Source organism: Pseudophryne corroboree, chromosome 6 (assembly GCF_028390025.1).
Source record: "Pseudophryne corroboree isolate aPseCor3 chromosome 6, aPseCor3.hap2, whole genome shotgun sequence".
Classification (NCBI taxonomy): Eukaryota; Metazoa; Chordata; class Amphibia; order Anura; family Myobatrachidae; genus Pseudophryne; species Pseudophryne corroboree.
In genome coordinates, this window is record NC_086449.1 from 269,006,405 (window position 1) to 269,030,027 (window position 23,623).

The 23,623-nt window shown below is 48.8% G+C and overlaps 2 protein-coding genes and 1 non-coding gene across 4 annotated transcripts in view; 2 read left to right on the forward strand and 1 right to left on the reverse strand.

Annotated features, from left to right (window-relative positions):
* Positions 1 to 1,642: 1,642 nt before the first annotated feature.
* BLOC1S6 (biogenesis of lysosomal organelles complex 1 subunit 6) lies at positions 1,643 to 15,527 on the reverse strand. Of its 2 annotated transcripts, XM_063926012.1 has the most exons (6): positions 15,211 to 15,527; positions 14,863 to 15,129; positions 4,127 to 4,271; positions 2,771 to 2,858; positions 2,067 to 2,153; positions 1,643 to 1,896 (listed from the first exon to the last, which is right to left on the reverse strand). In XM_063926012.1, exons 2-6 carry the CDS (start codon positions 14,936 to 14,938, stop codon positions 1,777 to 1,779), a joined length of 516 nt encoding a protein of 171 aa, XP_063782082.1. In that variant the 5' UTR covers positions 14,939 to 15,129; positions 15,211 to 15,527; the 3' UTR covers positions 1,643 to 1,776. The 2 variants fall into 2 exon arrangements, with proteins under 2 accessions (XP_063782082.1, XP_063782081.1); XM_063926011.1 differs by having other exon boundaries at positions 14,863 to 15,527.
* Positions 15,528 to 15,603: 76 nt separating this feature from the next.
* SLC30A4 (solute carrier family 30 member 4) overlaps positions 15,604 to 23,623 on the forward strand; it is a 61,551-nt gene continuing 53,531 nt past the window's right edge. The window contains exon 1 of the mRNA XM_063926010.1: positions 15,604 to 16,126. Coding sequence (XP_063782080.1) covers positions 15,757 to 16,126 — 370 coding nt within the window. The 5' untranslated portion in view covers positions 15,604 to 15,756. The remainder of the gene's footprint in view (positions 16,127 to 23,623) is intronic.
* On the forward strand, positions 22,340 to 22,458 carry LOC134937647 (5S ribosomal RNA). Its single transcript, XR_010180577.1, has one exon. It is a non-coding gene; the product is annotated as a 5S ribosomal RNA (ribosomal RNA).

The following is a 23,623-nucleotide window of genomic DNA, read 5'->3' on the forward strand; positions in this document are numbered from 1 at the left end:
AGCCCATGCAATTCTTACAACCCATGCAGCCCTTGCTGCTGCTGCTATGGGCATCATACACTCCCCCCCCCCCCCCCCGTGCAGCTGCGCTGCCTGAGAAGACTTCTCTCCACCCCACCCCCCTCCGTGTACCGCTGTCTATTCCAGCGGGGAGCGGGTACACTGAGCTGGGGAACGTTTACAGGGAGCCTGGGAGCGGGTACAGTGAGCAGGGGAGAGCGCTCTATAGAGCCGTGTAGAGGCGGTATGCAGTGGGCGAAAGTGCGGCCGGCGTACGGGGCTGTGTGCGGCGGGTCTGAGCGGCTCTGGCGGGCGCTTAAAACACTAACCAGCGGCGGTGTCACAGTACTGTAAGCGGCGGACGGCGCACAAAGTAAAGTGTTCCCCACACAGCGGGGCAGCAGCGTGAGCTGACCGCCCCGTCCCCCAACATACCTGGACGCCTGTGGTGAGGGGCTATGACGGGGCTTCTTCTGTAAGCTCCGTCCAGCCTTCCTGCAGGTAGTTCTGCTCTTGGCTGTGAGGGTGCTCTGTAGTGAGGACCGACACGCCAGCAGCTGCTTGTAGCAGCTTCCACTATCCCGGACCCACGCCTTTTGGTAAGGGGGGGAAGGGATGTGCAATAAAGTTTAGAAAAAATAAAAAATAGAATAAAAAATAAAATAAGTATAAGTGCTGCAGAGCTAGCACTCGTGCCTGTTGCTACTATGAGCACAGAAAAAACACTGAGGTACTCTGGGAATATGGAGGGAAGGAGAGTTACTAAATTTAAATATTCAGTGCCCTTGTTCTGCTTAAGCCGTCCATATCCCAAGAGTACTCCAGTGCCCCCTATGGATGAAAAAGAAATAGTTCATGTGAATTGTTCTAATACAGTAGGTTAAAATTGCATGACGTTCTTTTTTTTTGTGGGGGTGGAATCATGTAAGTATAAAAAAACAAAACATAGCACCAACCAAAACTCTAACTTCTATAGAAGCACAGGGTTATGTGCTTCTATATAAGTTAGATTATGAGAGATCCAATTGTGCTATTGAGCACAATTAGCCCTCTCCATATTTAAAGTGCTATATGAATATTTTTCCATGGTTTCAATATTATAATCCACTGATAGATAATCATTGCTTGAAATCTTGAATGGACGGGCATGATTATATTAACAGTTTAAGTGCAGATGGTTGTATTCTTGCTACAGGCTAACGGAGAGATGGGAGATATATGTGTGCGTCCATGGGGCATTGCTGCAGAGGTTGCAGCTAGGTGTTATGGGAGATTTAGTGCACTGTATAGATGGCTTCAGGCCATGTCACTGGCTACATGATTCTGTGTTCTCAGCTATCACAGATAACGGAAATGTAATCTCTGGTTCAGGAAACACATCAAACAAGTGTCACATGCAACCTCCGGTACAACAGTTTATACCCCATGTGTACCTGGGACAATATATTCGGTTAGAAGACACTTCAGTACCAGATTAGGCTTCTTCCATAGACTGTCATACAGAAATGCCATGACCATGCAATTTTGGAGTGCACTTTGAATTAAGATTCTAGACAGTGCAAACTATGTAAGCATGAAAGTGGCTTGTTAAAATAAATAAAAAAACAACAAAAAAAAAAAAACAACTAAACATACTAAATACTTAAATTCAACAAAGATATATAAGGCAGGCAATACTCTGTTTCCTTCCAACTATCAGATCTTATTTTCCTTGATTAGGAGTAAGAAATGGATATCGGGTGCAGTACAAGAACTGGCCGAGATGCCCTCTGCATGTCAAGTCCTTTTAGCTGGTTTAGCTGTCAACTGTTTCTCTCTTTCAAGCTCGCGCTCTCGTTGCTGTTCTTGCTTTAGATTGTCCTCCTGCTTTTTTTGCTGTAGCTTCAGTGCACGCTTCTGAAAACAAGAAAAGAAAATTATCTGTAACGGATAACACCACAAGTAGATCAAATTCATGCTCCATTACGTGGTCCAAACTAATGTTCTTAAGAAAGCAGTATGGAGGAACGCGTGCCATCACAGGGGGCACCAGACACTAAGCATCTCATTTTTCAATTCAAACTCACTTTTAATTTTGATGTCTTTTCATGAAGCAGCATCATTTCCTTCCTAATATTCACTAGCTTGTTGTGGTAATACTTGGCTTCTGAAAACTAAAATACAGCATAATTTAACAAGTAAACCCAAAAGAACAAAAGACGTTCCAGTGTAAGGAGTGAGTGTAGACAGGTAGTGGGAGAAGATTACTTGGAGGGCTGTTTTTATTTAGCGAAATATGCCACCATGCAAATATCAAACCAACAGAATTCACAATGGTTAATACTTGAACAAAGTCTATGAGGGGTATCCAATTAACCCTGATGCCTTTTTGGCTAATAAAACAGATGGACATTGCGTTTTATGACCGATGGTCATGATCACAGAATCCAATTAGAGGCCATTTTAAATGGCCAAACATTAACCCGTGATCGCATGAAAACACATGGGAACTGGGATAAGTTCCCAATCCCATGTGTTATCGTGGCTTGAGTGGCTGCTTATCGGAGATGAGGCACGGGAGGTATAATATCCGATAAATGCCAGTATCGGGGAATAAGGACGCCAGCATCGAGCCTAAGAGGAGAGCTCCCTGGCGAACCTATTTTTATTGGTAAAGTACTGCTGCTAATAGGATATCCCCTTAAGACTGAAATATATTACTAAATGTAGGAATTCTCACCAATGCCGGGCGCACCTAACTAAACAATGCATGAAGTTATACATTACTCACCAGAGTGTTGATATCGAGAACTGAATTACACTCTTTGAATTTTGAGATTTCCTGGTCAAGGGTGTCTAATAAAACCACTTGATTTTGCCTATAACAAAACACATATTACCATTAGAACACAATTAAAACCATGTTGCCCTTCCTCCCCGTGCAAGTACAGGGTATCTCAAAATCCACCAAATGCTTTTGGTAAGAAATAAATGCAGGAAGAGATGCCACTTTTTTTATTTTATACAACGTTTCTAGACCAAGTAAGTCTGTCAGGCTGCTTTGATGTAGACCCAAGTAGTCTACTGAGTGAGGCATATAAATCTCTGATCGAGCTCGGTTTGCAACTGTATTGTAATTGTATTTAGCTGTAATTGTCCTTGAATAGTCATGCAGTGATTTCATGCTCTATAGCAAGGCCTATTTATTAATGTAATAAGTCCCTGATTAAAGCTGAAATTATAGTATTAATCTAGGTGACCTGGGATACCTGCAAATCCTGAGAAAAATGTGACCCACTGGGGGTACTCTCATTGTTTAGCATTAGAACCATGCTATTACCAGTAGCAGAGGTATTATTTTTTTCCCATTTTTAGTTAACTCCTCCTTTTTCAGCTTATATTGCTACCTATGAATTGATTGAGCATTTTGTCATTTGTATATTATCGCTTGTGCGACCTGCATGGCAGCCAGCAGCTGTTAGGGAGTGCCAGGCCAGTATGATATACTGATGGACGGGATGCAGATGGTCAGAATATAGACAAAGGCATCCCAATCATCAGAGTCCCTACAGCCCCTCTAAAAGTACCCAAACCCTCCCTTGTGGGTGCCTAACCTTACAGACAGGGAGATGTGTGCCGAGCTATCACAGACGACCGCTCAGCACACATCTCTCCCCCCAGCTCAACATACAGCGCAATGTGTGCTGAGCGAGGGAAAGGGGGGTGGGGGTCGAGCAGTAAAGTGAGCGATCCACTAGATTTGGCCTGCATTCGGTCTACTAGAGCAATCTACTAGATTTGGCTTGCATGCGGTCTACTAGAGCAATCTACTAGATTTGGCTTGCATGCGGTCTACTAGAGCAATCTACTAGATTTGGCTTGCATGCCAGATCTAGAGTCAGCGATAGCGCCACGCATCGCTATCGCTATGGGCATACACACTGAGAGATCCGTGCTTAATATCTAAGCAATCTGGTGAGACTGCTTAGAATTTAAGCACGGATCTCTCCGTGTGTACCCGCCTTGAGTGAAACATCACACAGCATCATATACATAAGTGGAGGCTCACATGGCTTATGCAAGTATGCGAAATCTGTATGTCCTCACAGGGACACTTTACACTTGGATGGTATAGTGCTATACATACGTGAGTTCCTGTAGGGCGAGCTTTGAAGTTTGCAGGTTTGGAAGGTAGTGGGAAATGAGCCCCTCACTAAGCTGTTCTACAGCAGCTGAGTCGAGAGACAGCAGATTTTCTGGTAACCCTTCATCAATGGCTTCATTACTTGTCCCTGTGCAATATTAACATAGCATAGAAAGGAAAACACAATCAGAGGAAACAGACATGTGGTTTACATTACTTTCAGGCTGCATTCAATAATCTGCAGATAGCAATAAGCTTGGGTGGTCAGTTTTAAGTGTCGTGAATGTTTCTCCAGAACTTCTGAACACACATGATCACAGATTATTGATATCATGCCACCATATTATGCAGTACAGTGCAGAGAATATTTCTCAGTCACTGGTCCACTGATGTATAAATTCCCTACTACATGGACAGCAACAAAAGAGACCAGCAGTAGCCGATAAAACAATCAGTGTGCTTTTAGAAGGTAGATCATCCATAAGAAAATAAGAATTTACTTACCGATAATTCTATTTCTCATAGTCCGTAGTGGATGCTGGGACTCCGTCAGGACCATGGGGAAAAGCGGGCTCCGCAGGAGACAGGGCACATCTAAATAAAGCTTTTAGGATCACATGGTGCGTACTGGCTCCTCCCCCTATGACCCTCCTCCAAGCCTCAGTTAGGTACTGTGCCCGGACGAGCGTACACAATAAGGAAGGATCTTGAATCCCGGGTAAGACTCATACCAGCCACACCAATCACACCGTACAACTTGTGATCTGAACCCAGTTAACAGTATGATAACAAAAAACGAAGTAGCCTCTGAAAAGATGGCTCACAACAATAGTAATAACCCGATCTTTGTAACAATAACTATGTACAAGTATTGCAGACAATCCGCACTTGGGATGGGCGCCCAGCATCCACTACGGACTATGAGAAATAGAATTATCGGTAAGTAAATTCTTATTTTCTCTAACGTCCTAGTGGATGCTGGGACTCCGTCAGGACCATGGGGATTATACCAAAGCTCCCAAACGGGCGGGAGAGTGCGGATGACTCTGCAGCACCGAATGAGAGAACTCCAGGTCCTCCTTAGCCAGAGTATCAAATTTGTAAAATTTTACAAACGTGTTCTCCCCTGACCACGTAGCTGCTCGGCAAAGTTGTAATGCCGAGACCCCTCGGGCAGCCGCCCAAGATGAGCCCACTTTCCTTGTGGAGTGGGCCTTTACAGATTTAGGCTGTGGCAGGCCTGCCACAGAATGTGCAAGTTGGATTGTGCTACAGATCCAACGTGCAATCGTCTGTTTAGACGCAGGAGCACCCATCTTGTTGGGTGCATACAATATAAACAACGAGTCAGATTTTCTGACTCCAGCTGTCCTTGAAATATATATTTTTAATGCTCTGACAACGTCCAGTAACTTGGAGTCCTCCAAGTCGCTAGTAGCCGCAGGCACCACAATAGGCTGGTTCAAGTGAAAAGCCGAAACCACCTTAGGGAGAAAATGAGGACGTGTCCGCAGTTCTGCCCTGTCCGAATGGAAAATCAGATATGGGCTTTTGTATGATAAAGCCGCCAACTCTGAAACTCTCCTGGCTGAAGCCAGGGCCAATAGCATGGTTACCTTCCATGTAAGGTATTTTAAATCTACCGATTTTAGAGGCTCAAACCAATGAGATTTGAGAAAATTCAAAACTACGTTCAAATCCCACGGTGCCACTGGAGGCACTATTGGGGGTTGTATATGTAGTACACCTTTGACAAAAGTTTGTACTTCAGGCACTGATGCCAATTCCTTCTGGAAGAAGATTGATAAGGCCGAAATTTGAACTTTAATGGACCCCAATTTTAGGCCCATAGACAATCCTGCTTGCAGGAAATGTAAGAATCGACCCAATTGAAATTCTTCCGTTGGAGCCTTCTTGGCCTCACACCACGCAACATATTTCCGCCAAATGCGGTGATAATGTTGTACAGTCACTTCCTTTCTAGCCTTAATCAAGGTAGGAATAACTTCCTCTGGAATGCCCTTTTCTTTTAGAATCCGGCGTTCAACCGCCATGCCGTCAAACGCAGACGCGGTAAGTCTTGGAACATACAAGGTCCCTGCTGAAGCAGATCCCTTCTTAGAGGTAGAGGCCACGGATCCTCCGTGAGCATCTCCTGAAGTTCCGGATACCAAGTTCTTCTTGGCCAGTCCGGAGCCACCAGTATTGTTCTTACTCCTCTTTTCCGTATAATTCTCAGTACCTTTGGTATGAGAGGCAGAGGAGGGAACACATACACTGACTGGTACACCCACGGTGTTACCAGAGCGTCCACAGCTATTGCCTGAGGGTCTCTTGATCTGGCGCAATATCTGTCCAATTTTTTGTTGAGGCGAGACGCCATCATGTCCACCTTTGGTTTTTCCCAACGGTTCACAATCATGTGGAAGACTTCTGGATGAAGTCCCCACTCTCCCGGGTGAAGGTCGTGTCTGCTGAGGAAGTCTGCTTCCCAGTTGTCCACTCCCGGGATGAACACTGCTGACAGTGCTATGACATGATTCTCCGCCCAGCGCAGAATCCTTGCAGCTTCTGTCATTGCTCTTCTGCTTCTCGTGCCGCCTTGTCGGTTTACGTGGGCGACTGCCGTGATGTTGTCCGACTGGATCAACACCGGCTGACCCTGAAGCAGCGATTTTGCCAGGCTTAGAGCATTGTAGATCGCTCTTAGCTCCAGTATATTTATGTGAAGGGACGTCTCCAGGTTTGACCACACGCCCTGGAAGTTTCTTCCCTGTGTGACTGCTCCCCAGCCTCGTAGGCTGGCATCCGTAGTCACCAGGACCCAGTCCTGTATGCCGAATCTGCGGCCCTCTAACAGATGGGCACTCTGCAACCACCACAGGAGAGACAACCTTGTTCTTGGTGACAGTGTTATCCGCTGATGCATGTGCAGATGCGATCCGGACCATTTGTCCAGCAGATCCCACTGAAATGTCCGTGCATGGAATCTGCCGAATGGAATCGCTTCGTAAGAAGCCACCATCTTTCCCAGGACTCTTGTGCATTGATGTACTGACACAGTTCCTGGTTTTAGGAGGTTCCTGACAAGTTCGGATAACTCCCTTGCTTTCTCCTCCGGGAGAAACACCTTTTTCTGAACCGTGTCCAGAATCATTCCCAGGAACAGCAGACGAGTTGTCGGGGTCAATTGAGATTTTGGAAGATTCAGAATCCACCCGTGTTGCTGAAGCACTACCTGGGTTAGTGCTACACCGACTTCCAGCTGTTCTCTGGACTTTGCCCTTATCAGGAGATCGTCCAAGTAAGGGATAATTAATACGCCTTTTCTTCGTAGAAGAACCATCATTTCGGTCATTACCTTGGTAAAGACCCGAGGGGCCGTGGACAAACCAAACGGCAGCGTTTGAAACTGATAATGACAGTCTTGTATCACGAACCTGAGATACCCTTGGTGTGAGGGGTAAATTGGGACATGCAGATAAGCATCTTTTATGTCCAGGGACACCATGAAGTCCCCTTCTTCCAGATTCGCTATCACTGCTCTGAGTGACTCCATCTTGAACTTGAATTTCTGTATGTACAGGTTCAAGGATTTCAGGTTTAGAATAGGTCTTACCGAACCGTCCGGCTTCGGTACCACAAATAGTGTGGAATAATACCCCTTTCCCTGTTGTAGGAGGGGTACCTTGACTATCACCTGCTGAGAATACAGCTTGTGAATGGCTTCCAAAACCGACGTCCTTTCTGAGGGAGACGTTGGTAAAGCAGACTTTAGGAACCGGCGAGGGGGAGACCTTTCGAACTCCAACATGTAACCCTGAGATATTATCTGCAGGATCCACGGGTCCACTTGTGAGCGAGCCCACTGATTGCTGAAAATCTTGAGTCGACCCCCCACCGCTCCTGAGTCCGCTTGTAAAGCCCCAGCGTCATGCTGATGGCTTTGTAGAACCCGGGGCGGGCTTCTGGTCCTGGGCAGGGGCTGCTTGCTGCCCTCTCTTACCCTTTCCTCTGCCTCGCGGCAGATAAGACTGTCCTTTTGGTCGCTTGTTTTTATAGGAGCGAAAGGACTGCGGCTGAAAAGACGGTGTCTTTTTCTGTTGGGAGGGGGTCTGAGGTAAAAAAGTGGATTTGCCGGCAGTTGCCGTGGCCACCAGGTCCGAAAGACCGACCCCAAATAATTCCTCTCCTTTATATGGCAATACTTCCATATGCCTTTTGGAATCCGCATCACCTGACCACTGTCGCGTCCATAAACTTCTTCTGGCAGATATGGACATCGCGCTTACTCTTGATGCTAGAGTACAAATATCCCTCTGAGCATCTCGCATATAAAGAAAAGCATCCTTTAATTGCTCTAGAGTCAATAAAATACTGTCCCTATCCAGGGTATCAATATTTTCAGTCAGAGAATCCAACCACACTACCCCAGCACTGCACATCCAGGCTGAGGCTATTGCCGGTCGCAGTATAACACCAGTATGTGTGTATATACTCTTCAGTGTAGTTTCCAGCCTCCTATCTGCTGGATCCTTGAGGGCGGCCGTATCAGGAGACGGCAACGCCACTTGCTTTGATAAACGTGTGAGCGCCTTATCCACCCTAGGGGGTGTTTCCCAGCGCGCCCTAACCTCTGGTGGGAAAGGGTATAATGCCAATAACTTCTTGGAAATTAGCAGTTTTCTATCTGGGTTAACCCACGCTTCGTCACACACGTCATTCAATTCCTCTGATTCTGGAAAAGCTATAGGTAGTTTTTTCACCCCCCACATAATACCCCTTTTTGAGGTACCAGCAGTATCAGAGATCTGCAAAGCCTCCTTCATTGCCGTGATCATATAACGTGTGGCCCTATTGGAAAATACGTTTGTTTCTTCACCGTCGACACTAGATTCATCTGTGTCGGTACCCGTGTCGACTGACTGAGGTAAGGGACGTTTTACAGCCCCTGACGGTGTCTGAGACGCCTGAGCCGGTACTAACTGGTTTTCCGGCCGTCTCATTTCGTCAACTGACTTTTGTAATGTGCTAACATTATCACGTAATTCCATAACTAAAGCCATCCATTCCGGTGTCGACTCCCTAGGGGGTGACATCACCATTACCGGCAATTGCTCTGCCTCCACACCAACATCGTCCTCATACATGTCGACACACACGTACCGACACACAGCAGCCACACAGGGAATGCTCTAATCGAAGACAGGACCCTCTTAGCCCTTTGGGGAGACAGAGGGAGAGTTTGCCAGCACACACCAAAAACGCTATAAATGTATATAAACAACGCTAGAAGGTGTTGTTTTTGATATAAGCGCTTTTAATATATCAATATCGCCAAATTATGCCCCCCTTCTCTTTGTTACCCTGTTTCTGTAGTGCAGTGCAGGGGAGAGTCCTGGGAGCCTTCCTCACCAGCGGAGCTGAGCAGGAAAATGGCGCTGAGTGCTGAGGAGAATAAGCTCCGCCCCTTTTTCGGCGGGCTTTTCTCCCGGGTTTTAAGAAAACTGGCCTGGGTTAAATACATACATATAGCCTTAATGGCTATATGTGATGTATTTATTTTGCCACTAAAGGTATTTAATATTGCTGCCCAGGGCGCCCCCAGCAGCGCCCTGCACCCTCCGTGACTGAATCAGTGAGACGTGTAGCAACAATGGCGCACAGCTGCAGTGCTGTGCGCTACCTTCATGAAGACTGAGGAGTCTTCTGCCGCCTGCTTTCCGGACCTCCGTCTTCAGCGTCTGTAAGGGGGATCGGCGGCGCGGCTCCGGGACGAACCCCAGGAGGACCTGTGTTCCGACTCCCTCTGGAGCTAAGTGTCCAGTAGCCTAAGACTCCAATCCATCCTGCACGCAGGTGAGTTGGAAATCTCTCCCCTAAGTCCCTCGATGCAGTGATCCTGTTGCCAGCAGGATTCACTGAGATTTAAACCTAAAAAAACTTTTTCTAAGCAGCTCTTTAGGAGAGCCACCTAGATTGCACCCTTCTCGGACGGGCACAAAAACCTAACTGAGGCTTGGAGGAGGGTCATAGGGGGAGGAGCCAGTACGCACCATGTGATCCTAAAAGCTTTATTTAGATGTGCCCTGTCTCCTGCGGAGCCCGCTTTTCCCCATGGTCCTGACGGAGTCCCAGCATCCACTAGGACGTTAGAGAAACCCACACAAACACCTGATTAATACATTGCAAATCAGTAATATTTTGAAAAGCAATAAAGGGCTAGAATTATAAATCAGAGTTTTTGTTTGGTACCACAAGGAGCAATGGGGCAGATGTATTAACCTGGAGAAGGCATAAGGAAGTGATAAACCAGTGATAAGTGCAAGGTGATAAACGCACCAGCGAATCAGCTCCTGTTAATTTACATATTGGAGCTGATTGGCTGGTGCCTTTATCACCTTGCACATATCACTGGTTTATCACTTCCTCATACCTTCTCCAGGTTAATACATCTGCCCCGTTGCGTCTTTTTTCATCCTAACAGAATATACTGCACATCGCACAATACAGACTCCAAATGCTGACACTAGGAGGGCAATTCACTAAGCGTCAGTTGAACGCGAGGAGTCTTTGAGATAGTTGTAACTTTAGCATCTTGCAGCCAACAACATCACGTTTTTCCTAACACCCCATAGTGGTGCTATTACACATATTACGCATGTGGATTACAGATTTTTTACCAGCGGACGGGATGGCGGCTGTCAATATCACGACAGGGGCATCCCAGCCGCCTAAATGTCGGCAGTGGGGCGAGAGTCCCCTTGCAGGCTTGCCACATGATCTATTCCCACTCTAGGGGTGTCGTGGACACCCATGCGTCGATATCCTGAACACCGGGATCCCGACAGCCTGCATTTTAACTGCATCCCCTTATATTATCGTCATTTTTAAAATGTTGAATTTCATCTTAACTCTTTTGTGTGGTGCACTTAAACTATATTAGCCAGCACAAGACAGGGGGCAGGCAGTCCAGTCACGGAGGAGGAGCTGCAAGTGATCCTGAAGACTCCTGGGTGGGTGACGGCCAGTGCAAAAGAGCATGGCCACCCCTTCCCAGCCTCATGAGGTGCGAAAAGAAATGTGTGCTAAATCGGCAGGACTTCAGATGGGTTTAGCCATTTTACGTGGCTAAACCCTGTTTGCATGTGCACCCAAACAACAAATTAATCTTGACATTCTCATTTAGCCAGGATTGACAACTTTTCCACCTACTTTAAACCCATACCAACTAATTTTAGGATATCAACATGTCCATCAAAACAAATAAAATCTCTCCATTCATCTCCCAACCTCACTTTGTCATCAATGCTTTTCAAGTAGTTCAGATCGCTATAGATCACATACCCATCTCTACAGCTTCCCACACTGCTGGGGCATAACCAGTTTAATGTTTTCATTTCTTTTCTCCATAGGGCACAACATTTCAGTCTCCAAATGGAGCTGGCGGAACAGAGTTCCACACCGTTCCGGCTCACCTTAAACCCTGCTTTTGGTGCATATATCACCAGATGAAGGATCTGAAAATTATAGTACAGGCTTGTCTGACAAACTTGGGGACTCTTATATATGTATATGGGCAGTATATAGAAATGTTCGTGAGAACTTCTTTGGATGACACCCCAGCGGATGGACTATGATCAAAACGTGAGTGCGACCCATATACCCATATGTATATGGGCCGTAGTAACTATATCAACCATTTCCCCAGTATTATTTATGTGGCTGAAATAGAGTCGTTTATAGTGGCGTAAATATGGTGCTAATGCTTGGACATTTATTCCTGCCATTACCATCCATATCAGCCCAGATACAGTATATGTTTTTCTGATAAAGTTTACATTGTTTCTTATTGCATAAATAAAGTGAGTTGTGTTACATTTACGTATGGTCGGCATGACAGTTTGAGTCAATCAGTGTTTGTGTAGATTTGGAGAAAGGCAGTATGGCTATGCCTGACACGGGGCGTACAGTACAGCTATGCCTGACACGGTGGGATTACAGTACAGCCATGCCTGACACGGGGCGTACAGTACAGCTATGCCTGACACGGTGGGCGTACAGTACAGCCATGCCTGACACGGGGCGTACAGTACAGCTATGCCTGACACGGTGGGCGTACAGTACAGCTATGCCTGACACGGGGCGTACAGTACAGCTATGCCTGACACGGTGGGCGTACAGTACAGCTATGCCTGACACGGTGGGCGTACAGTACAGCTATGCCTGACACGGTGGGCGTACAGTACAGCTATGCCTGACACGGTGGGATTACAGTACAGCTATGCCTGACACGGCGGGATTACAGTACAGCTATGCCTGACACGGTGGGCGTACAGTACAGCTATGCCTGACACGGTGGGCGTACAGTACAGCTATGCCTGACACGGTGGGCGTACAGTACAGCTATGCCTGACACGGTGGGCGTACAGTACAGCTATGCCTGACACGGTGGGCGTACAGTACAGCTATGCCTGACACGGTGGGCGTACAGTACAGCTATGCCTGACACGGTGGGCGTACAGTACAGCTATGCCTGACACGGTGGGCGTACAGTACAGCTATGCCTGACACGGGGCGTACAGAACAGCTATGCCTGACACGGTGGGATTACAGTACAGCTATGCCTGACACGGTGGGATTACAGTACAGCTATGCCTGACACGGTGGGATTACAGTACAGCTATGCCCGACACGGTGGGATTACAGTACAGCTATGCCTGACACGGGGCGTACAGTACAGCTATGCCTGACACGGGGCGTACAGTACAGCTATGCCTGACACGGGGCGTACAGTACAGCTATGCCTGACACGGGGCGTACAGTACAGTTATGCCTGACACGGGGCGTACAGTACAGCTATGCCTGACACGGGGCGTACAGTACAGCTATGCCTGACACGGGGCGTACAGTACAGCTATGCCTGACACGGGGCGTACAGTACAGCTATGCCCGACACGGTGGGATTACAGTACAGCTATGCCCGACACGGTGGGATTACAGTACAGCTATGCCCGACACGGTGGGATTACAGTACAGCTATGCCCGACACGGTGGGATTACAGTACAGCTATGCCTGACACGGTGGGATTACAGTACAGCTATGCCTGACACGGGGCGTACAGTACAGCTATGCCTGACACGGGGCGTACAGTACAGCTATGCCTGACACGGGGCGTACAGTACAGCTATGCCTGACACGGGGCGTACAGTACAGCTATGCCTGACACGGGGCGTACAGTACAGCTATGCCTGACACGGGGCGTACAGTACAGCTATGCCTGACACGGGGCGTACAGTACAGCTATGCCTGACACGGGGCGTACAGTACAGCTATGCCTGACACGGGGCGTACAGTACAGCTATGCCTGACACGGGGCGTACAGTACAGCTATGCCTGACACGGGGCGTACAGTACAGCTATGCCTGACACGGGGCGTACAGTACAGCTATGCCTGACACGGGGCATACAGTACAGCTATGCCTGACACGGTGGGCTTACAGTACAGCTATGCCTGACACGGTGGGCTTACAGTACAGCTATGCCTGACACGGTGGGCTTACAGTACAGCTATGCCTGACACGGTGGGCTTACAGTACAGCTATGCCTGACACGGTGGGCTTAGATTACAGCTATGCCTGACACGGTGGGCTTAGATTACAGCTATGCCTGACACGGTGGGCTTAGATTACAGCTATGCCTGACACGGTGGGCTTAGATTACAGCTATGCCTGACACGGTGGGCTTAGATTACAGCTATGCCTGACACGGGGCATACAGTACAGCTATGCCTGACACGGGGCATACAGTACAGCTATGCCCGACACGGTGCATACAGTACAGCTATGCCTGACACTAAGTACTGTATGGCTATGCCTGAAATGGTGTAAGTATGGTTATGGCTGACATGGTAAGTTCAGTATGGCTATGCCTGACACAGCGAGTACAGTATGGCTATGGCCGACATGGTGAGAGATCAGTGACAACTCACTAATACCCCTTTCAGACAGAGAAAAGAACCCGGTCATTTCCCGGCTCTGGAAGGGTCGACACAGGATTTTTTCTGTCTGAAAGGGTCAACGCAGGCTGAATTCCCGGGACCTCAACCCAGGTTTCTACTTGGGTTTTTCCCAGATCGTACACAGGTTGCCGGCTGTCTGAAAGGGTCTGACCCGGGATTTTAGAAATCGGTCATGGTTAACAGCGCTGATTGGCTGAGCTGGCAGGCCACTGGCGATTGGCTGAGCAGCAGGGTCTCTCTTACTGGCTGAGCCGGCGTGGCGCTGGCGTCTGAGGTCACAATAGTGCTGCAGGGGACACGGATGAGAGAGACAGCATGGCGCACTGGAAGGAGGAACAGCAAAAAACAGCAAGAACTCCAGGCTACTCAGCCGTAACTCGTCGACCATGGTTAATGCAATGCAGTGAGCGGTCACCACCCACTTTTCATGACCTCATCCCTGTGTGCCATAAAAACAGTCCAGTCCATTTCTTATGACACACAAGTCTATTGCAGGGCTGACACGGGTTCTGTCTGAAAGGGGTCGGCCCGGGAATAATCCGGGTTAAATGTATTGTGTGAAAGGGGGTCAGGAAGTGGAACCCGGTTTTTTCCCGGCTTCACAAAACCAAAAAAACCTGGGAATTTCAGATTTTTCTGTCTGGACGTGGTATAAACTCTTTGCACCTCAGAAATCCCGCGTGTGGCTGATTACAGCCAAGCGTGTGCACCCCCTACCTGCTGCTGCAGCACTGTGGCCCCGGAGGAGTGTGGTGCTAGCTGCTGGGCCATCATCCTTCCCCGCTTCCTCCATGGAGTCGTCCTGCTGCTGCTCCCCGGCGGCGACTCACTCCGAGTCTGGCGAGAGCGCACACATACATCTGACTCCCAGCGCAGCCAGCCTGGGGCATGTGATGCGCGGAGCTCAGACCCCGGAAGAAACTGATCGCTAACTAGTCTCTGCCAGACACCATCCTTGTAGCTCCCAGGCTGCTGTTAATAAAGCTTGGAGGGGGGAAAAAAAAAGTTACTGTTGAATTAGAACTGAAAGTTGTACTTCTGCCGCTAGAGGTCTCTCTCTGTTACCAGCGGGTGTCTGGGGCAGCACGGCGGTGTCACTGTGTGTAATTATAATGCTCAGTCTCCAGCGCTTTAGCAACTGCAGATCCCAGCAGGTTCTTGCAGCCAGTTATAGGCACCAACAGCTGCTCAATGACGGGGCAACAAGACGTGTCAGCCCTGTATTGCTCCACGCTGGTATGATATCTCCCTATTATTTGACGCACCACTTGCGCTGCGCTTACTACTGTGGAGCACACATTACACTGAATTGGCACGGAGCAATCGCCCCCACCACATCACGTAAATTCATTTCCACTCCGATCCAATGCGCTCCCCAGCCTCATCACATGACGCCAGCTCTCCGCGCGCTCCTTTCGTAACACGTGAGGCGCAAGAGGTCTGCGCGTGCACCTCCGGCTGTCCCCGCGTCATGTGACGCGATGTTTGTTGAGCACGCGAGATGCACCCGGAAGTGGCGGTGTCAGTCATAGTCCCCGGGGCAGCAGCAGCCTGAGTAGCGGGTGGCAGGACGTCTCCCGTCAGTGCAGAAGCCCCAAACTCCCGGCTGCCATGTGGCGGCCTCACGCCTGGTGGAGCGCTGTCCGGCTGAAGCTTCACAGGGGGGACCAGCCTCCATACCTGAGCGATGACGCCGGCTTTGACTACCCGGACGCGGCGGACGAAGAGGAGGACGGGCTGCCCCGCTTCAACAAGCTGCGGGTGCTGGTGGCAGATGATGTCCCGGTCGTTAACGGGGGAACCCTGGCTCTGTCCTCGGATGACGACTCGCTGCTCGAGCGGGACTCCCCGCACCCGGGCCGGGCAGATCCGTGCGAGAGCTGCAGCCAGCAGCGGGAGAGGAAGCGGCAGGGGATGGTGAAGAGGCGGCTGGGGCTGGCGGCCGTGCTCTACCTGCTCTTCATGGTGGGCGAGCTGCTGGGTGAGTGGGGGGCAGCAGCAGCACTGTGTGTGTCCCTGTCCTGCGCTGTCTGATGGGGGAAGGAGGCAGAACCCACCCAGCACCCTAACAATGCAAATCATAGAATAAAATAAAGTGATCACCCAGTACCCCTGAGACATGGCTGGTGTCAGTCACTGGTGGTCTTATTGGAAGCAGATTTGTATTTGGATCAATGCTGAGAATAGTGTCAGGCGGTCTTTCTGCAGGGGGTGCGCTCTGCTATATCGCATCATGTCCTAGTACAGATTGAGATTCAACTGAACTAAGGAGACATTTTCCCAGTTGTTAACCATTATAATATGCTGCCTGCCTATAGTAAAAACAAAATAAATTCAGAAGGTGTTACAAAATGTCATAAATTTTATGTATCCTATACAAGTTCATTATTCCTAATCCCAAAGTGCTATTGACACACCAAGGGATCAGGCATCATTGATCGCTATACCTTAGCATGTCTTGGTTGTTTTTTGTTATTTGAGGACTAATTCATGCAGCAGAGAAAAGCCCTGTTTTGCTTCTCTGCTTACCGCAATTCACAGAGCGGGTTACCGTGGAGAAGTCCCTGACTTCCCCAGCGGCACCCCCGCTCTGTGGCTGAATCGCATCACCATACCTTTGTATGGTGAATGCGATTCATGAAGGTGCGGAAAGCTCTGCTTTCCGCTTCTCCATGGAGTTCAGGTTCGCCATCTCAGGACGGCGTAACCTGAACTGTAGTGCGGAGACATAAGGGAAGCTCAATGCTTCTCTGATCGCTGCTCTGCACCTCGCGCTGGCTCCGCCCCCCGACCTCCCAGCAACCACTGAGGCCTGCCGGGAGGTCAACACCCTGCGCATGCGCAAAGGGACCCGCCGCTGGACCCGCGCATCGCTGGGAAGGACCGCTGGAGATGACATCACCGCAGGAGCCCCAGACACCGCAGCGCATCGTCGAAAGGGTAAGTATACATGAATTGCTACTTATCACAGCTATACATCGCATCGAAGCGATGCGATGTATAGTGATAAGTAGCAATTCTGTTTTCGTTTTATACATGAATAGACCCCTAAGTCCATTGCTCTTCTTTGAAAGCACTTATCTGAATGAACCCGAATAATGTAGGTCTGGTACTGCAAGTTAAGAAACACACTAATTAAATTAGGGAAACTTTATAGGATGACTGACGAACCTTGAGAACTTCACTATATTTCCGAATAAAATGTGTAGGCAGGACATTTTAAAGGATGTACGACAGTAGGGGGGTCATATGTTTTCACCCAAGCGGCCGTGTTGAGTGGTGGTTTTATTGGCCGTAGTGGTATTTTTGGCGGGATCCAGTCTCGAAGTCGACAATTTCTAGGTAGACCACTATTGGTCGACATGACAAAAGGTTGACATGTGCTTTTCACTTTTTTTTTTCTAACTTTTTCATACTTTACGATCCACATGGACTACAATTGGGAACGGTAACCTTTGTTCGCCATGCAAGGGGACACGGTGCACTAATTGGGGTTCTCGGTTACTCTACGAGGAAAACGACGCCAAAAAAAATAAGTCAGCTTAGTACATGTTAACCTAGAGTTCCTGTCGACCTACTTACTATTGACCAATAGTGGTCGACCTAGACACTGTCGACCTAAGTCTAGTAAACACCCATTTTTGGCACAGTACTAATACTACTATACAATACATGCATACCCACTTTTTTTTTGGTATATAAGGTTAAAGATTTCATTATGCTCAGTGCTTATCAGAAGTTAAAGGAGTGACATTTGCTTTATAACATGTTACACCTTGTACAATAAACTAATGTTTTTCTCAAAAAGAATTGTACCAAATTAGGGGGCCTATGTACTAAGCCTTGGAGAGAGTTAAAGCACCAGCCACATGCTTGCCTACTTTTGATGTTTCCTAGAAGCCCAGAAAGGAGACCCTGCTGCACATTTTGGGGACGGTTGCTCGTGTCATTAGGCCCTGCCCCCAGCACTGTGAAATCACTGTGATTTGCGGGTCCGCTGGGAGGGGTGAGAGCTAAAATATCACAATTCATGTCATTTAGCCCAACCCCCTACATACGGCGCCAGGATTCCCCTGTTAAGATCCCATTCCTGCCCGCTTCACTAGGAAGCGGGTGGGATGTGGGAGAGCCGCCTACTCTTCCAGGGGTGCGGGGGGCTACCCAAAAATCGTGAGCGTCCCACAACTTCTGGGAGAGTAGGCAAGTATGACTAGCCAGCCAGCTCCTGTCATATTTCAAACCCAGCCTGTAATATGCTAGATCGAAGCTAATTGGCTGGCACTATATCTCTCCACTTTCTCTAACCAAGATTTCTCTGACGTCCTAGTGGATGCTGGGAACTCCGTAAGGACCATGGGGAATAGCGGCTCCGCAGGAGACTGGGCACAAAAGAAAAGCTTTAGGACTACCTGGTGTGCACTGGCTCCTCCCCCTATGACCCTCCTCCAAGCCTCAGTTAGATTTTTGTGCCCGACCGAGCAGGGTGCAATCTAGTGGGCTCTCCTGAGCTCTTTAGAAAAAAGATAGTTTTAGGTTTTTTATTTTCAGTGAGACCTGCTGGCAACAGGCTCACTGCATCGAGGGACTAAGGGGAGAAGAAGCGAACCTGCCTGCTTGCAGCCAGCTTGGGCTTCTTAGGCTACTGGACACCATTAGCTCCAGAGGGACCGAACACAGGCCCAGCCTCGGAGTCCGGTCCCAGAGCCGCGCCGCCGGCCCCCTTACAGAGCCAGAAGCAAGAAGAGGTCCGGAAAATCGGCGGCAGAAGACATCAGTCTTCAACAAGGTAGCGCACAGCACTGCAGCTGTGCGCCATTGATCCTCATGCACACCTCACACTGCGGTCACTGATGGGTGCATGGCGCTGGGGGGGGGGCGCCCTGAGCAGCAATAAAAACACCTTGGCTGGCAAAAATACATCACATATAACCCCCAGGGCTATATGGATGTATATTAACCCCTGCCAGATTCCAGAAAAAAGCGGGAGAAAAGTCCGCCGAGAAGGGGCGGAGCCTATCTCCTCAGCACACTGGCGCCATTTTCCCTCACAGCTCCGCTGGAAGGACGTCTCCCTGACTCTCCCCTGCAGTCCTGTACTACAGAAAAGGGTAAAACAAGAGGGGGGGCACTGATTAGCCGCAGTAATAATATAAACAGCAGCTATAAGGGGAAAAACACTCTGTAAAGTGTTATCCCAGTATATATATATATATATATATATATATATATATATATAGCGCTCTGGTGTGTGCTGGCATACTCTCCCTCTGTCTCCCCAAAGGGCTAGTGGGGTCCTGTCCTCTATCGGAGCATTCCCTGTGTGTGTGCTGTGTGTCGGTACGATTGTGTCGACATGTATGAGGAGGAAAATGATGTGGAGGCGGAGCAATTGCCTGTAATGGAGATGTCACCCCCTAGGGAGTCGACACCTGAGTGGATGGGCTTATGGAAGGAATTACGTGACAGTGTCAGCTCTTTACAAAAGACGGTTGATGACATGAGACAGACGGCTACTCAGCTTGTGCCTGTCAAGGCGTCTCAAAGACCATCAGGGGCTCTAAAACGCCCGTTACCTCAGATGGCAGATACAGACGCCGACACGGATACTGACTCCAGTGTCGACGATGAAGAGACGAATGTGACTTCCAGTAGGGCCACACGTTACATGATTGAGGCAATGAAAAATGTTTTACACATTTCTGATAGTACAAGTACCACTAAAAAGGGTATTATGTTTGGTGAGAAAAAACTACCTGTAGTTTTTTCCTGCATCTGAAGAATTAAATGAAGTGTGTGATGAAGCGTGGGTTTCCCCCGATAAAAAACTGATAATTCCTAAAAGGTTATTGGCATCATACCCCTTCCCGCCAGAGGATAGGGCACGTTGGGAAACACCCCCTAGGGTGGATAAAGCGCTCACACGCTTGTCTAAACAGGTGGCACTACCGTCTCCTGATACGGCCGCCCTAAAGGAACCTGCTGACAGAAAGCAGGAGAATATCCTAAAATGTATATACACTCACACGGGTGTTATACTGCGACCAGCAATCGCCTCAGCCTGGATGTGCAGTGCTGGGGTGGCTTGGTCGGATTCCCTGACTGAAAATATTGATACCCTAGATAGGGACAGTATATTACTGACTATAGAGCATTTAAAAGATGCATTTTTATATATGCGTGATGCACAGAGGGATATTTGCCGACTGGCATCAAGAGTAAGTGCGCTGTCCATTTCTGCCAGAAGAGGGTTATGGACGCTGCAGTGGTCAGGTGATGCGGATTCCAAAAGGCATATGGAAGTATTGCCTTATAAAGGGGAGGAGTTATTTGGGGTAGGTCTATCAGACCTAGTGGCCACGGCAACTGCTGGGAAATCCACATTTTTACCCCAGGTAGCCTCTCAACATAAGAAGACGCCGTATTTTCTCCTTCATCCACTAGGGGCCACTGGAGTGTAGTTACAATGGGGAGATAGTAGGTGGTATTGGTAGCTGGCACTTTAAAAATTCTCACACTGTGGCTAGCTCCTCCCCTACTATCTCCCCTCCAAGCCAGTCTTAGTTAAGTGCCCGAGGTAGCTGGTTCACTTGGGTTTAGCTGAAGAATTTTCTTCTTTTTTCTTTATTATTTTATTTTTCTTACACACACTCACAGACTGGCAGCTCTGCCACTGCCAGTCTGCACCGTGGGAGCTGCCGGCGGGGTCCCATCGCAGCTGCGTGCGGCTAGGGATGGGCCCCGGCTGAGGGAGACACTGAGCTCTCCTGAGTTGGCGGACACCGCTGCGTGCGGCGCGTGTCGCGGCCACTCCATCCAGCAGAAGATTCCGGCAGCATGGCAGCGGTGAGTATCAAAAAATGGTCGGACACCGCTGCGTGCGGCTTGTGTCGGGACCACCCCACCACAGAAGATTCCGGCTGGACGCCGCTGCGTGCGGCGTGTGTCGGGGCCGATCCACCAAGAACACAGTGGTGAGTGAAGTATACTTTATTTGTGGTGGCTATGTATGTTGTACAACCCACTCCAGAAGGGCTCTCTGGGGCTGTAATGTACTTTATTGTATCCTTACCTGTCCTCCTCATGGAGAAACAGACAGGATGATTGGGGGAGGCTGAGTATGTGTTTATACAACCCTGACTGAAAAACGGGTGTGTGTCATTCTGATAACCCTCTGCTCCCCCAGCTCCCCGCACCCCCCGCACAGATCCCCACTCAGCGCGACTCACAGAGCCGGCACAGGGATCCCGCTCGAGCGCAAAGCAATGTTTAAATTTGGCGCCTTGTACGGAGGGGGCGGAGCTAAGTCCCGCTCTGTAGAGCGAGCTCAGCGCTCCCTGCTCCCAGGCGGCGACTCGCGCTCTGTTCAGCGCAACACTCCCCGGCGGCGGCTAGCAGATACAGGGCTCTACTAGCGCTGTATAGCGGGCTCAGCGCTCAGCGCTCCCCGGCGGTGACTCGCAGGCCCAGCGGAGGGTACAGCTCGCTTCCCGCTTAGTTTTGCAATAAGGCGCCATAGCCGGGGGGCGGAGCTAACTCCCGCTCTGTACAGCGGGCTCAGCATTCTCCGCTCCCCGGCCACTGTTATAGTGTAATAGGCATTTATGTGAGTTTAATGCACATGGTGCTGAGGAGAATGTGATATAGTCAGAGTGGCTCAGCACTAATCCAGTTATCCACTATATAGATTTTATCGCATAGCCCAGAGGAGTTTCACTCTGGCGGCCATTTCCTCCATGCACAGACCTGGCTTCATATTTGCAGTGTCTCCTATAGCCCAGTGGGCTAATCTTGCATACTCAGAGACAAATACAAATAAAGTCCCAGGTATATTAACAGTTAACCTGCTTTACTCAGCGGGCTCCCAGGTCTCCCCGTCGCTAGGCAACAGCTCTGGGATTTGTAACTTTTCGATACTTCAGGCTGCTGAAATATAGATACATTCCTCCTGCAGTAGAGTCCTCTACCCAGCATTTTCCTACTTGCAAATCAGGGAACCTGCTCTATTACAGTAGCTGGGACTCAGCTCAATAATAATTAAAAGGATCTACTGTGCAGTATTTATTTACCTACGGTGTGTGTGTATATATACATATATAGTTATGTTTGTGCATGTATATATATAGATATATATATTTAAGTGCGTGTAGGTATGTATATAGATAAATCCATAAAATACCAGATATAGGGGATAAAAGCCTATGGCCACACCACCCTGAACACGCCCGATCTCGTCTGATCTCGGAAACTAAGCAGGGTCAGGCCCGGTTAGTACTTGGATGGGAGACCGCCTGGGAATACCAGGTGCTGTAGGCTACTTCCGCAATGTTTTCTAATAACAACATCTTGCACATAACATTTTCCCCCATCTTTCTCACAGGCTGGTCACCATTTTGAAAAGCCAGCGGAACCTCAGAGAAACATCTGGTGCACCTTAATTAGCGGTACACTAAATACAGGGCGGGGTGTTGCCTTCCCTTTATTATTCCTTGTTGTCACTAGTTACTAATGCTATTTGTAATTGTGGAATGCGTGTAAGGCATAAGACAAATAGCGCTGCGGCTCAGTACGCTAGTAGCGGGTATCTGAACAGGGGTTTGAATCCAAACAAAACTTTAAGGAGAACTCCTATAGCCTAGGGCTAAGACTCCTGTCCCACAGCGCAGCGTTGCTGGTTCAGGTCTCCGCTGCTCCAGAAAGTTTATTTTAATCGTATCGGTCACTACACATTATAGTGCACACCTTACGTAGGGCTCTGTTTATTTAACCCACCTTTTCTCCTTTCGTTTGTCTCTCCTGGGATAGTCGAAGAATTCCCTCTTAGGTGTGAAGTATGCGGCGGAGCCATCTGCTTCGCCCTCCACGCACCTGCACACCCCTGTTTGATCAATGATGCAGGTAATGTCACTATTAACCAGACAATAACTCATCAGGTAAGCCCTTGGACTTTGGTTTCCAAGGTCACAGGATCAAATCACAGCGGGACCAAACACACCTTTCCAAAAAGAAACTTTGCTAACATTCCATGCATTACTGATGTCTGTTTTCTGTGGATCTGAACCAGTGTCTCAGAATATACAGGTACATAATACAGCAGTTCATCTGATACTGCAGGTAAAGGAGGAGGACACGTCAAGTCCATCAGGGTTCCACGCCATTGACGAAAATGACAGCGACTGGTTCAGTTTCGGATGAGCTGGGCAGGCTCCGGTAGGCGGCCGACAGACACCCGAATACACAATATCAGGTATCAAACAAGGTTTGTTTTCCTATCTTTTCCCCGCAGATGGCAGGAGATGGTATCAGAACCTCTCTAGGGTATACACCTCGGTGTATCGCCGGTCCATCAAGCCGCCGTTTTCCTGAGGCAACCTTGCTCAGGGATCCATCGACATATGCGGCAGCATGGTTCTACCGTATCCGGAGCAGGTAGGTTGGGGAACAATTGTCCTCTAGGTTACAGGATGCTTCGCATCAGGAT